This window comes from Gorilla gorilla, chromosome 17, assembly GCF_029281585.2.
Source record: "Gorilla gorilla gorilla isolate KB3781 chromosome 17, NHGRI_mGorGor1-v2.1_pri, whole genome shotgun sequence".
Lineage (NCBI taxonomy): Eukaryota > Metazoa > Chordata > Mammalia > Primates > Hominidae > Gorilla > Gorilla gorilla.
This window is the reverse complement of record NC_073241.2, coordinates 86,887,903-86,903,242: the sequence shown is the minus strand read 5'-3', so window position 1 is coordinate 86,903,242 and position 15,340 is coordinate 86,887,903. Positions and strand designations below refer to the sequence as shown.

Sequence of the window (15,340 nt, the reverse complement as noted above, 5' to 3'; positions counted from 1 at the left end):
TTTGATAGAAAATGAAGAACTGATTCAGTTTGGAATCCTAGAAGAAAAATTATTTCATTTGTGTGTTATTCTAGCGGCAACTCAGTAATATAAGTAGGCTTAATATTATTAAAATTAAATGAAAGTCTTTAAATTCTACTAAGTAACTTTAGATCATATTTATATAAAATAAATGGGATCATTTTAGAGAATACGGATAGGCAAAAAAAAACTTTAAACATTATGAATAATCTTACCACCCAATATTTTGTCTCTCTCTCTCTTCTTAAAAAAAAAATAGAGATGAGGTCTTACTGTGTTGCTCAGGCTTGTCTTGAACTCTTGGGGTCAAGCAGTCCTCCTGCCTCAACCTCCCAGAGTGCTGGGATTACAGGTGTGAGCGACCAGCCAGGCCAATTTTGTCTGTATGACCATTAATATTCACTCTGTATGTATTTAGCAAGATGTGACCGTACTGTACATCATATATTTATAATGCCCTCTTTTTATTTACTTTATCATCATATAAATATTTGTCTATATTATTTTAGTAACTGAAGAGTATTTTATTAAGTCATAAACTACCCTGTCCAACATTCTGGGACACGTAGGTGATTTCTAGTTTTTTAATATTAGAAATGGTGAAGCAGTGAGTGTCTTTGTGGATTCTTCTGATGGCAGTCATTATGAAGGCATTGTGCTGCTTAATGCTTGGGCTGGACTAGACTGCAATACTAGAGTAGACACTACACTAGGCTAGGGGTTGACATTAGTTCTGTAAAGGGTTAGGTAGTAAATTTTTCAGGCTTTGTAGGCCAAACTCTGTCTTTTGCTGCTATTCAACTCCGCTGTTGTAGTGTGAGAGCAGCCATAGATATTACATAAACAATGAGGGGAGCTGTGTTCCAGTAAAACTTTATTTACAAAAACAGGCAGTAGGGGTGTATGTGTGTATACAGATTTAGCGCATGGGCTATAGTTCACCAAATTCTGTTCTAGAGGCATCATAGACCCACAGGTCAATCATGTCTTAGAGGTTTAATGAAGAGCTGGGATCGTATTACTTTTTCTTGAGGCTGACCATATAGAGTAGAATAGAATTATTGTTTACTAACTGACAAGCTTAAGTTTCTGTTACGTACATTTAATATTTCACGGAAAAACCTTGTATTTTGAGAGTCCTGGGATATAAAAATGGCAAAATGTTGAAACCTTTCCAAGTGAGAAGTTTTAAATATATTTTGCTGTATACACTTTTATATTCAAACAAACGGAACATGAACGTTCAGACCTTGGTCTCAGGTGTGTTCTGTCTGGAGGGAGAGGAGATGGAGACCCTTGACTAAAGCTTTCACTTCACATTCTGGAATAGAGGGGTGTCATACTGGGGCTTACTAATGCGCTATTCATCATGCACAACACAGTTTTGAATTAAGTGCATGTGTATTTAGGTATTTTCAAGTCGTGTGCGTCTCTTTCATGTGTAAGATCAACATGCGTTTGCAAAACCATGAGCAGGGCAGAGTAGCATCCCCTTTAAAGCCACTCTTGTTCTGAGCTCAGGTGTTATAGATGAAAAACAGCTCTAAATCCCGTTTGCACACTGATACCGTCTATGGCTTAGGTAAGTCTTTTAGCCTGAGGTTTTTTTAACCAGTAATCTGTTAACTGGCAGCAATCCATGGGAAAATGCACTTAATTTATTGTGAGTCACAGATTTTGAGGGTGAAAGACAGGATCCCAGGAGAAGACTAGTGGTCTAAGTAGAAAGATTAAAGGAATATTAGTTTCACAAAATAATGCATCTGGAATTTTCAAATATCAAGGAAAGAAAACTCAACACACCCGTTAATGCAGTTGTAGGACTCGAGCATGGAAGAGTTATATAACAACCACATCTTCAGTGCAGTTGCTTGGTTTTTTTAGAAGGGGATTAAGCCCTCTTTCTCTAAGACAGTGATTCTCAATAGGGGGAAGGGGGCATTTTTGCCTCCTGGGACAAATTTGGCAATGTCTGGAGACGTTTTTGGTTGTCACACTGGGGTGGGGTGTGTGCTATTGTTGTGTACAGGTAGAGGCCGGGTATGCTGCTAAGCCTCCCGCATTGCACAGGGCAGTCCTCTACAACAAAGGACTCTCCAGCCCCAAACGTCAGTAGTGCTGAGGTTGAAAAACCCCGGTCAAAGGCATTGATGTGAAAAGGGACCTTAGTTAATCTTTATAATGGGGTCTAAATGAGAAAATCCCTGACCTCATTGTAATGCCATATTTCTCCTTCCCCAGGAATTGATTCGTATTCTGAAAAATTAGGTTGAGAATTCAGATTTTTACCTCATCCACTTATACAACAGGTTTGATCAAGAAAACAGTTTCCACCTGTTTACATTTGACATCCCTGCTGCCTTACATTATTGCCAAATGTTGTTAATAATTGTTTAAAAATTGCCCATTAAGATGTCACCATAAGCCTGGGGCAATGGCTCACACCTGTAATCTCAGCACTTTGGGAGCCTGAGCCAGGAGTTTAAGACCAGTCTGGGCCACATGGCGAGACTCTGTCTATATAAAAAATTTTAAAAGTAGCCAGGCATGGAGGCATGTGCCTGTGGTCCCAGCTACTCAGGAGGCCGAAGCGGGAGGATCACTTGAGCCCGGGAGGTCAAGGATGCAGTGAGCTTTGTTTGTGCAACTGCAGTCCAGCCTGGGTGACAGAGTGAGACCCTGTCTCAAAAAAAAACAAAAACAAAAAAAGATGTCATCATAGTATCTTTAGTTTTCGAGCACATAAAGAATGTTTCTCTATACAGGCTCTGTCTCAGCAGCATTGGTTTAGTCACTGCAGTAGTCAGAGGTAGTCTGGTGTAGGAGATTCAGGAAGTAGACCCCTCAGCATTCATAATAACGGTGTTTAGATAAACTTCAGGCTGGTTATTTTTCAGCTGCTTTATTGAAAGTGAATAGAGGGTATAACCATATAATGAAATATTATTTAGCAATAAAGAGGAGTGAAGTGTACTGATTCATGCTATGACACGTAGCATGAACATTTTATGCTGAGTAAAACCAGACACAATCATGAACATTTTATGCTGAGTGAAACCAGACACAATCATGTGATTCCATTTCTATGAAGTGTCCTGAATAGGCAAATCTATAGACCCAGAAAGTAGATTAGTGGTTGTCAGGGGTGAGAGGGGAGGGAACAGGGAGTGGCTTTAATGGATACAAAGATTCTTTATGGGGTAAAGATGTCCTGGAGTTAGATAGTCGTGATGGTTTCCTGCCTTTCCTTATGTATTAGAAACCTCTGAATTGTTCAGATTATGGTGAATTTTATGGTATGTGAGTTATATCTCAATTTTTAAATATGAAAAAAAGATGAATGAATGAATGGAAGAAATGCTCCTTGATCTTTAGTTCCCCAGTTATTGCCATCCCATGGCTACCTGTTCATGGGGACACGCAAGGTCTTCTGGTGGCTCCTGCCAGCATGCCAGAGGCACCTGGTCCTGCTCCGACTTCACCTTGCCCTCTGGTGGGGCTTAGGAGTGGGGAGCTCCTGGCCTGGCTCACTTTGGGCTGTGTTGACTCCGGAGCTTGATCTGGATTTTAGGTTTACATTTTTGCATAGTACTTTGTTTTTTTTAAGTTTCCAGAAGCTGCTTGACCTAAAACTTGTTATGGAGCTCTGCTTTCTTTTTGCTTCTTCCTGCTTATTCAGGGGTTGATTCTGTAGCCTGGGACTAATTTGAATGTTAGCACCGGTTCTTGCAGGAATTATCTACACAGTGAATTTACGTGCAGGATGGAGAGGAGAAGTTTATCATAACAGGAGCCATGGTTGAAGGAATAGAGGGAGGTCCTGGAGAAGGAAGCAGAGGAGCAAGCAATAACTTAAGTCAGTCCTGGTGTGGTGGCTCACGCCTGTAATCCCAGCACTTTAGGAGGCCGAGGCAGGCTCCTGAGGTCAGGATTTTGAGACCAGCCTGGCCAACATGGTGAAACACCATCTCTACTAAAAATACAAAAATTAGCCTGGGTGCGTGTAATCCCAGCTACTTGGGAGGCCGAGGCAGGAGAATTGCTTAAACCTGGAAGGCGGAGGTTGCAGTGAGCTGAGATCGCACCACTGCACTCCAGCCTGGGTGACAGAGTGAGAATCCATTTCAAAAATAAAATGTAAAAACTAATTTCAGTCAGTAGTCATTTAATTTAATAATGGACTAAAGAGACAGGAGCAGATGCAAGAGTGGGGATGGGCTGGTATTAGACTATGGAGGTTTAAAATTATGGGGGAACCCTGCTCTGTGTAGAGTAGAACTTACCATGTGCCAGCATGTGCTAAGTGACTGAAGATGTTACCCACTGAATTCTCAAAACAGCATTTAGAGTAGGTGGTGGGTGCTGTGTTTTCCAGATGAGGAAACCTGAAGTTGGGAGAGGTCAGGTAACCTCTGTATTCACATGGCATTCACATGCACAGGTGCTTTAGCGGCAGGACAATTTTAGATTTCTACCTTGACTCCCAGTCCCTAAAGATTTGATCTCTGTTCAGGCCGAGACTTTAAAAGGGAAACATTTCCAGTGGAGTGAAGACTGATATCATGAATTAAGCCAAAAGACAAAGGTCCAAGTCTGAACTGGGACCATGGGGAACTGGAGGCCACAGATGTCCCCGAATAGGTATCCGTGTGATGGCAGTGAAAAGAGCCATAGTATTTACCTTTGTATGGAACACATTAGAGTTTGCTGGCTGAACCAAGATTCCACCCTGGAAGAAAATAAGAAGTGTGACAAATCAACCGTTGTATTTTATTTTATATAGGAAGCCAAAAACTGGAATATTAATGCTAAACATGGGAGGCCCTGAAACTCTCGGAGATGTTCACGACTTCCTTCTGAGACTCTTCTTGGACCGAGACCTCATGACGCTTCCTATTCAGAAGTGAGATATATATAAATACCTTGATTATAACCTTGGCACTACATTGACATGTGTCTCTCAATTCTGTAGTTTCAAACCAGTAAATAGTTTTAATGCATATCTGGTAATGGTTAAACAGCAGCATTGTTTTCTGTTGGGTATCAGAAGGATATGATATCAGAAAATTGCAGGGGGAGAGAGCAAATAAGTTAGTGGGGATTCTCCTTGAGCCCTTTGCTCCCCAGAGCCCTGGAAATTGCAGTTGTCTTGACATAGCCTAAGTACCTTTAAAGATTTTTAAAGATATATTTGTACTTGTCACTTAACGGCTGATTAACACTCAGGGAAGCAATGATTATTATTCATTTGTACTATAAATATGGATTGTTGCTGCCCTTCTTTTCCTTTCATCCTTCTTTCCCTTCTTCCTTCTCTCCTTTTTCTTTCAAAATAGATTTTTATTATGAAAAATTAGTACATGCATGTGATAAAAACTACAAACAGTATAAAAGTAATTACAGTAAAAGGCAAGTGTCCCTTTCACCTTGCACTCCCAGTTATCCACCTGGAGGAAAGCGCTGTTACATCCAGAAATAGTCCGTGCATATCCAAGCATACACATACATACACACACACGTGCGCACATACATACATACACACACGCACACCCCCCCCCCCACTTTGTTACACAAATGTGAAGGTACTTATGTACTATATTTGAGACTTTCCTTTTTTTTTTTTTTTACATACGTATACATGTGCCATGTTGGTGTGCTGCACCCATTAACTTGTCATTTACATTAGGTATATCTCCTAATGCTATCCCTCCCCTCTCCCCCGACTCCACGATAGGCCCTGGTGTGTGATGTTCCCCTTCCTGTGTCCAAGTGTTCTCATTGTTCAATTCCCACGTATGAGTGAGAACATGCGGCGTTTGGTTTTTTGTCCTTGTGATAGTTTGCTGAGAATGGTGGTTTCCAGCTTCATCCATGTCCCTACAAAAGACATGAACTCATCCTTTTTTATGGCTGCATAGTATTCCACATTTTCTTAATCCAGTCTATCATTGATGGACATTTGGGTTGGTTCCAAGTCTTTGCTATTGTGAATGTGTAAACTTAACACTGTATCTTGTTTCATAACGTTATATCGATATATAGGTCTGGCTCATTTTTTGATTACTATTTAGAATTGTATCATATGGCTGTAACTTAATTTGTTTAATCCATGCTTCATGGTGGACAATTAGTTTGTTTACAGTGTTGCAGTGAACATTCTTGTGCTTACATCTTTGCTCCTATATGCAAGTGTATCTATAAGATTAATAGACTTTATTTTTTAAATTAAGAGAAATGTCTACTTCATTTGTCTTATATCCTAGTTCTTGTTAGGTGTGGGATCAAAATGTGTTATGCTAGTAGCTAGCACACATCCAGGGTTCTCTGCATGGGTGTTGTGTGTCCTGAATCTTCAGGTGTGCTACTGGAACAGCTTGTGGAGCACAGCTGGGTATTCCTCAGAGAGGGTATAGCTTTAGCTCCTTATTCTACAACAAGAGAGCTGGCTATTGTCAATGACCTCAAGCTTCTGTTTTAAAGGCTTAATCTTGTTAGGCTCTCTAAAATTTTGCTTTTTTTTTTTTATTGAGTAGAAAACATTTCTCAGGTTGCTAAGCTGGAATAAAATCCACTTACCTGTATGTTAAATGATTTAGTAAGCTGGCACCATTCATCGCCAAACGCCGAACTCCCAAGATTCAAGAGCAGTACCGCAGGATTGGAGGCGGATCCCCCATCAAGATATGGACTTCCAAGCAGGGAGAGGGCATGGTGAAGCTGCTGGATGAATTGTCCCCCAACACAGGTATGGTGTTTCTTCATTAACATGTAACTAGATTAGTTCTTTCGAAGTAGTTATGAAATTCAAAAGAGTAGTAGATTCTAAATGCTTCATATGTACTGGCAACTCAATTTGTGGTGTTTCTACATAATACATGGTCACTTAATTTAGGTCTCCAGGCATTATCCCTTGACCTTTAGCCTTTGCTATGACTTCTTACATTACAAGTAAAAAAAGCTAAGGATTTGGGACATGAGTTTCAAAAGGAAGTTCGAGATGTTTGTTAAGTTGCTAGAGTATAAGGCATAAGCAACATACCATGAATGAAAGATGCATATATCATTACACTGGAAAGAAATCTTTAGGAAATGGATTGAGGCTGCTGCTATTGCCTTTTCTTTCTGGTTGGATAGCTGATTAGAATATTTAGAGCAGTATTAGCTAGCTATCATGGAAGCCACAAGACACTAAGCAACTCGCAGTGATGCTTTCAGCTCTCAGAATATCACCATTGTAAGGTATTGAAGGTCCTTGTTGGACATGGCACCAAAAAGAGGATTGTGCACATCTGAGAACCTCTATCCAGAATAATAGTGTGCAGAATGAACCACTAAATGCATGGATGAAGTAAAAATGCTGTATTAAACACATTGAAGACACAATTCATTGCAGGACACCCTGTTTTTGTATAATACTAAGATACGAAAGCACTACCAGTTAATTTTAAGACACCATCTATTGTAGACTGGACTGATATGAGAAATGTTAAAACCAAAAAAATGTACATCTTAGGACACATGAATTACATTCATTGCAAATATATCTTAGAGCTTTGGGATCAGGATAGGTGTATGACACTGGGAACCCTTAGGGAGAACAGCTCCACTAGGCAGGACCAAAAGGAGCATTTCACTCTTTTCTGACATCACTGAGCAAGCATCCACTCCAGCTGCTCTCAGAATCCACTGGTTCCCATGGCACAAAGTAACAAAGGGCCCTGGCCCCTTCTCAGATCACCTCACTTTGAAAATTGTTCAACTGTGCTTCTGCATATTCGGCTTGCTTCCTGCTTAAAGCTGTGGCTCAAGGGCATTTCTTATGCAGTTCCTCCGTGCATGCCGCAGTGCATCTTTAAAATGTCAGCCCTCCATTCACACCTACTTACTAGAGAACAAACTCCAGTCATTAACAGTTTATCATGATCAGAGGTTTCTTGGGGCCTGCGCGGTGGCTCACGCCTGTAATCCCAGCACTTTGGGAGGCCAAGGCAGGTGGATCGCTTGAGCCCAGGAGTTTGAGACCAGCCTGAGCAACATGGTGAAACTCTGTCTACACACACACACACACACAACAACAACAACAACAGCAACAACAACTAGTCAGACATGGTGGCACACGCCTGTAGGCCCAGCTATTTGTGAGGCTGAGGTGGAAGGATCGCTTGAGCCAGGGAGGTTGAAGCTGCAGTGAGCCATGATCATGCCATTGCATTCCAGCCTGGGAAACAAAGTGAGACCCTGTCTCAAAAAAAAAAAAAAGGTTTTATTATGAACCAGATTTGCAATTGCTATGCTGTCTCTCATGGGAAGAGGAGGCAGAAAGGTTCCTATTTTTCCTGTTTTTATGTTACTGTAGTACCCATCATTATAAAGAGCCCTAGTGAGCATGGGGGTGTGGCACACCCCAGCAGTTTGGGAGGCTGAAGCAGAAGGATTGCTTGAGCCCAGGAGTTAAAGCCCTGGTAGAGTTGTCAGACTTGAAAAAGCAATACAGACAGAAGGGCATCCTTCCCACCACCTCCTGTCTCTGGTGAGGCTGCTGGGGTACCTCTTCATCTCCTTCTCATTCCTCTTCTCTTCTGATCCTTTCTTTCCTATACAGTTGTAAAGTTTACTTTTGAACTATGTCTATTGATTTATTTCTATTAAGAAAAATTCTCTTTAGGCCAGAAAATGTGATGATTGCAAATAGATAAACATGTTTCATGCTGTCGTTTTTTAGGGAAGTGGTTGTTGCTTGGTAGCCAGTGCGGACGTTTTGAGACTTGCACTGGTTTCATAGAATTGACCAGTTAACTAAGACAGTGAGTTATGTCAGGAAATGGTTTCATGTAGTTACATTGCATTGCAGAAATGTAGAGAATAGATACGGAAATAGATGAGAAGTGTAATCATGTGATGGAAAGTCTAAATCTCAAATATGCTTTGCAAATTATAGTTTAACTGTTTAGCTTGTAACTGCTTTTAGTGAAGCTATAAGTAAGGGCTGCTCATGAAATAATTCTGTTCTTTCCCGGATGCAGCATGGATAGGAGTATGGGTTCCTTTCTCTGATGGTGTTGGCTTCCCTGCTCTGGTTCAGGCAGTTTACTTACTTCACTAAGCCTCAGCTAGAAAATGGGGATGGTAACAGAACCCAACTCCTAGATCCTTGCGAAAATTAAATGAGATAATCCTGAGAGGCATTAACATGACAAAAATTCAATATACGTGAGCTTTTTAATTCATCATTGGCACAGGGTTCATGATCTGATACAAATTAAGAAGCATTTGCTACATATTTCAAACTTTTCTTTCAAAAAATCATGTACAAATCGGACATTTGAACTATTGTACATGCTAAATTAATGAAGTTTTTGCTGTTTAAAAATCTAGTTTCTCTGTCTTTTAGTAGTTCTTGCTGAAGACTGTTCATTGAACAGCTGCTCTGAGGGTACGTAGGCTAGGCCAGTGAGTCATGTGTTTTGGGCTCACTCTGGCCAGATCTGCCCACGAGATGTGGCACTGGTTAACATCGGAGAGGCTCCTTCCCATCCCTGCATCCTTCCAGGGACAGCCAGCTGCATTGTGAAACCCACCCTGATGGACACGGGTCCTTCATGAACACTGTTTGTTGGTTCCTCAGGATATGCCCAGTTGGAGAGTACCTTGCCGCTTTTTCTCCAATATGTGTTTACAGGTTGTCTTTAGAAAGCATTTAGAAAACATTATCAGTTCTTTCCAGGGTATTTTACTCTGTCGCACTTTAAAATGTGGCCACCTGCCATGTCTTTATCTGCAAGGGCAGCCTTTCTACCTCTTAGTATGCATGATTTGAGGAACTCCCAGACCCTAGGCATTTAGACCATAACCTTCAGATACCGGACAGGTGAAAAGAAAATGTGAGAAGCCGGTTGACCTGCAGCATTGGGGATGTCATTCTGATCATCGTATTGTTTCAAAGTAGAATCGAAAGCAGTTTCTACTTGCTTGCTAAACCTCAGCTCAAATCACCAAGAGCTGCTTCAAGGGATTTGATGGTATTGTAATAGTTGGCGGTTTTCAGCACAAAGCGCATAATCTTCGAACAATCAGTCATTTGGAGTTTGCTTATGGGATCATGTCCTCTGATATGTTTTAACTGCTAGTGACCATTTTATGCAAGGCAGCATGAAATTGGTGGCCAGAAAATAGACAGAGTGCTAAAAATGATTCAGTTTTACTTCCTTCTTCTTTTTTGCAGTACCCAACCAGAGAATACTGAGTCCGACCAGCCTTTCTGTGCACACATGTGCTTCTCTCGCCTAATGGCATTCTGCTTCTCCCTTGGGAATGTGTTCCACTGGCTCTTAGTTCTCTGGGTCAAGTTAGGAGGAATGTCGTCCTTGTATATATCTAGGTATAAATGAGATAAACTCCTGTCTTTTCCTTCACTTTAACCTAAATATTTCTTGTGGCAATTTATGTCACATTCATAGTTGCAGCCCCTGCTAATGCTTTGGACGGTAACATTATCATGGTCTTATTATTTATTACCTGACACTCATGTAGTGATTCTCACTATCATCCCTGAGTGTAAGTTATGTGTAATCCTATGAAAAGGCAAGGAAACAAGACTAAGTAAGTTTAGGAAACTTGTAGTTTTATGACTTTATACATGCTTAAGCAATTATGTGGTGTGGATGTTTTTGAACTACAGGAAAGGAAGACGCGAGAGGATAAAGAAGATAGAGGAGGGTATTCGTGAAAGGACAGGGAAGGGACAGGGAAAGAACATGAGGATATACAGCAGGCATGGGCCATTTAGGTACCAAGAACAATGGCTTTCAATCCCATGTGGCACCTCCAAATTAAGCACTGTTTTATATGTGTAATGAGGAGAATCATTTTAATAATTTGTTATCAATGAATTTTTTTACGTATCCAAGAGCGCTTGCATTTTTTTATATAAACGAGGTGGCCTGGGGGTTCGGAGAACTGGGTGAGGTGGGGGGCCTGGGAGGAGTGAGAACCATGGGTTGGGAGACCCAGGCTCTAATTCCAGCTCAACCACCTGCAAGGTATGACTTTGGGTAGTTCAGTTAACCTTCAGAGTCTCTGTTTCCTTATCTGAAAAATCAGGTTTAAATGATTAAAAAAATAATGCCCAGTGGCTACCATAGTATCTGGTATGCAAGAGGAAGTTATATTTTAGAATAAGTGTTGTTTTTTCCTCCTTTCTCTTGAGGCTCTCTTATGCCAGCCAGCCAAGAACAGAGAATTAGGAAGAGAAGTTTGAGTTTTAAAAACCACTGTGCAGTAAAGGTGTGTGGGTGGGGTACTGATCCTAGAAAGTCATCATTAAAAGTCCACATACCAGCTGAAGAGTAGATAAGATCCAAGGAATATGCTAAACTTGCCTTCACCGTCAGTGCCATAGGAAATTACATGAACTGTTCTTTGTTCTGGGCATTGCATTATCTTTGTTGACTCTGAGGAATCTATATAAGGATTAACACTTTCTCCTTTCCACATGTGCTTCCTAATAGCCCCTCACAAATACTATATTGGATTTCGGTACGTTCATCCTTTAACAGAAGAAGCAATTGAAGAGATGGAGAGAGATGGCCTAGAAAGGGCTATTGCTTTCACACAGTATCCACAGTACAGCTGCTCCACCACAGGTAAGGGCATCTCTCTGACAGTGGAAAGGTAGATACGGTGCTGGCAAAAATAACCAAGGAGTCTAAGTACTGAAGGGAAGGCTGAATTATTTGCAATTTGAATGGCAAATTCAACCTGTCTTCTTTAAACACGAGAGTTCAGGTCAGTCCATTTGAAATCTCATGGTCCATCTGTCGCTTGAATTATTGGCCACTTGGCTGGTAATTACAAATGGTGTGGATGGTAGGCAGTGGCTGTCAGTGTTCAGTGCTTTAATGCCATTGTGTAATGGATCAGTAATGAACCTTAAGGCTCTTTCTAGGTTTGTTTGATAAACCTTTTTATGGCTACCCAGATTTTCTTACTGATGTAGCAAAGATTGTAACTGTTCGCATTTTGAAAGCAAAGATGCCCATACAACATGGGAAATACTGATATTTTGTTGCTGTTGTCGTTGTTTTGCTTCAGTTATGAGTTGGTTGCTGGTAAAACTAAAGCCCAGTTTGGGTTCCCTTTGCAGAATTTTCTGTTTTCTTGATTTTGGAAAATGTTACTGCTTGTCGTTTTCTGTATATTTAACTGGAGCTGGGGAATAATCGGTGTTTGGCAATCTCTGTATCATTCGTTGTAGGCAAAGCTGCTACTGTCACCCACAGATACATTTGTTTGCATTCCATTGCAAGGATTGAAGTCAGCACATTCTTAGTCCCAAATTGCTTTTGGATATTAATGTTTATCACTTCTATAACCATAAGGAGAATCAAAAGGCTATTGGAAAAAGTCAAAACTTGTTATGTGCCTTAAATATTTGTTCAGAGAACCCATTAAAATGCCTGAGTTCTCAGATACCCTCAAGAGTTTGAATTATCATTTCTTTCTTTCTTTTTTTTTTTTCTGAGATGGTATCTCGCTCTGTCATTGCAACCTCCATCTCCCGGGTTCAAGTGATTCTCCTGCCTCAGCCTCCTGAGTAGCTGGGATTACAGGCATGTGCCACCACGCTCGGCTAATTTGTGTATTTTTGGTAGAGATGGGGTTTCACCATGTTGGCCAGGCTGGTCTCAAAATCCTGGCCGCAAATGATCCACCCGCCTCAGCCTCCTAAAGCACTGGGATTACAGGCGTGAGCCACCGCACTCAGCCTGAATTATTATTTTTCTTTTTGAAATGCACCACTACAACTTCAAAATGTCTGGTCATATGTTACTGGAGAAGAAGTCAGATATTATGAATTTTTAAGCTCTACTTTTGCCTTGTTTTAAGAAATATACCTCAATATGTAAATGGCTGCTCTCACAATTAGATAAATTAAGATTGTTATTTACATGACAGAAGATTGACTATGGTTTTTATTTCAGGGCTGGCTCTACCAAGTGACAGTGTATGCAAAACTTCAGTGTATGCTTAGTTTTTCTTGACTGTATCTCATGTAAGGACAGGTACATCCGTCTATCCAAGTTGTGGAAGGCTTTGGGAAGTACGTTAATTCTTCAAGGCCACTCAAATGCTGTTTATCTGTTGTATCTTTTAGACATGCACTATTGTGGCAGAGCCAGTGTGTGTCTTTATCACAAACACATTTCTCAGTCACATTTTCTCCTTCTTAATGACTTCTTTGGGTTGTTTGTTGAATGTTTCCACACAACCTGAAAGAGCTAATGTAGCTTCCAGATGCCCCCTTGCACATATGAAAATGATATCCACCTGTGAAGTGCGGTCTGTAATGTGAATATGGTGGTGACAACTTTTTGATTTCTGGAGAGATTGTTTTTGAACCTTGAATGGAGTCCCTTTGAATTCTTCTGATTCACTGTATTCTACTCACCAAAATTGAACCTGTTTATCTTTTTGGAAGTTGAGTCTTAGTCTGAGAGTATATATGATTTAAAGTATGCTCTCTCCTGACCAGCATTTTCAATTGGAAACCTAACTAATAGTTCTTATAGTTAGAGAGCCCAGTGGATCGGTGATGGAAAGCATGGAAATGTTTTGGGACTTGCCGTATGTTAAGACTGAGGAAGAGGCTGTGTGTTAGACTTGGTTTCATAGGATTCAGGTGTGACCCCAATGCTAACTCCCCTAGACAGGAAAAAGTTGCATTGGGTTGACACCATCTGCCTTCCTTTAGGCTTTGAGTTTTCATGATTTCCATCTCTCTCTTAGAAATATAAGTTTATTAGATTACTTATAAGGATTTGGTGTCCATTTAGCTTATTCTAGGGAATGAGAACTCACAGAAACCTCAATAATTTTCTCTCCTTATCATGAGGCCATTAATAACAATAGTTATGCTGGGCGCGGTGGCTCACCCCTGTAATCCCAGCACTTTGGGAGGCCCAGGCGGGCAGATCACCTGAGGTTGGGAGTTTGAGACCAGCCTGACCAACATGGAGAAACCCTGTCTCTACTAAAAGTAAAAAATTAGCCAGGCGTAGTGGCATATACCTGTAATCCCAGCTACTTGGGAGGCTGAGGCAGGAGAATCACTTGAACCCAAGAGGTGGAGGTTGTGGTAAGCTGAGATCGCGCCACTGCACTCCAGCCTGGGCAACAAGAGCAAAACTCCATCTCACAAACAATAGTTACAAAGCTTTTATCGTAACATGGAAAATATTTATTTCATAATATTAAGTAAAGATGCTCAAAATACTCAGCATGCAGAATTGCATATGTATTAAAAATTACAACTTTGTAAAACAAAACATCTATAAAGAAAAAAAGAACCATATTAGAGTAAAGCAATGACTGTAATTAGCATGCTGGGATAATGGTCAGTTTCTTTTTTCCTTTCTTCCCCATCGCATACATTTCCTATAATGGGATTGATAACCTTTGTAACTGGAAAAAAAATAACATACTTTTTTTTTTTTTGTGAGTTTTTTTTGTGAGTTTTTTTTTTGTGAGTTCGCTCTTGTTGCCCAGGCTGGAGTGCAATGGCACGATCTCGGCTCACCATAACCTCCATCTCCTGGGTTCAAGCGATTCTCCTACCTCAGCCTCCCGAGTAGCTGGGATTACAGGTGCACCACCATGCCTGGCTAATTTTGTATTTTTTAGTAGAGATAAGGTTTCTCCATGTTGGTCAGGCTGGTGTCAAACTCCCAACCTCAGGTGATCCACCAGCCTTGGCCTCCCAAAGTGCTGGGATTACAGGCGTGAGCCACCGTGCCTGGCCGACATACTTTGAATTGTAAGACTTGGTCCCTGTAAATATGACTGCTTATATTTCATAACTCTACAGCCATCTTGTTTTTCACTAGAACTGACATCAATAATCTTTGAAAGTCCATTGAAATTGATTGCTTTTTAGTGATCTTCATTTGCAGGGTAGTTAAATCTATATGCATTTTAGAGTATTGAAACGATTGTAATTAGACTGATTCAGTGTAGAAGCAGTTACCTGCTTTGAACTTATATATACTACCTTTACGAGTCTGTTTTTTATTTTCACCGTAATCAGAATGCATCTACTAAGTGGCCTCTGTATATTTCAGGCAGCAGCTTAAATGCCATTTACAGATACTATAATCAAGTGGGACGGAAGCCCACGATGAAGTGGAGCACTATTGACAGGTGGCCCACACATCGCCTCCTCATCCAGGTAAGCCAGTGCTTGCCAGCTGCCTGTCACCCCAGCATCTAGTGTGAATCAGCTTCTCATCCCTTCTGGGTTTGTGGATGTCCTTCTGAGCCTTAC

The 15,340-nt window shown here is 40.8% G+C and overlaps 1 protein-coding gene across 6 annotated transcripts in view; it reads left to right on the top strand.

Moving 5' to 3' along the window:
* The window catches only part of FECH (ferrochelatase), a 37,578-nt gene that overhangs the window by 8,780 nt on the left and 13,458 nt on the right, over window positions 1-15,340 (top strand). For all 6 annotated transcript variants that reach the window (XM_019013878.4, XM_055368203.2, XM_019013879.4 and 3 more), the window contains 4 exons: window positions 4,805-4,924; window positions 6,618-6,766; window positions 11,529-11,663; window positions 15,138-15,244. In XM_019013878.4, the coding sequence (XP_018869423.2) occupies window positions 4,805-4,924; window positions 6,618-6,766; window positions 11,529-11,663; window positions 15,138-15,244 (511 nt within the window). The remainder of the gene's footprint in view (window positions 1-4,804; window positions 4,925-6,617; window positions 6,767-11,528; window positions 11,664-15,137; window positions 15,245-15,340) is intronic.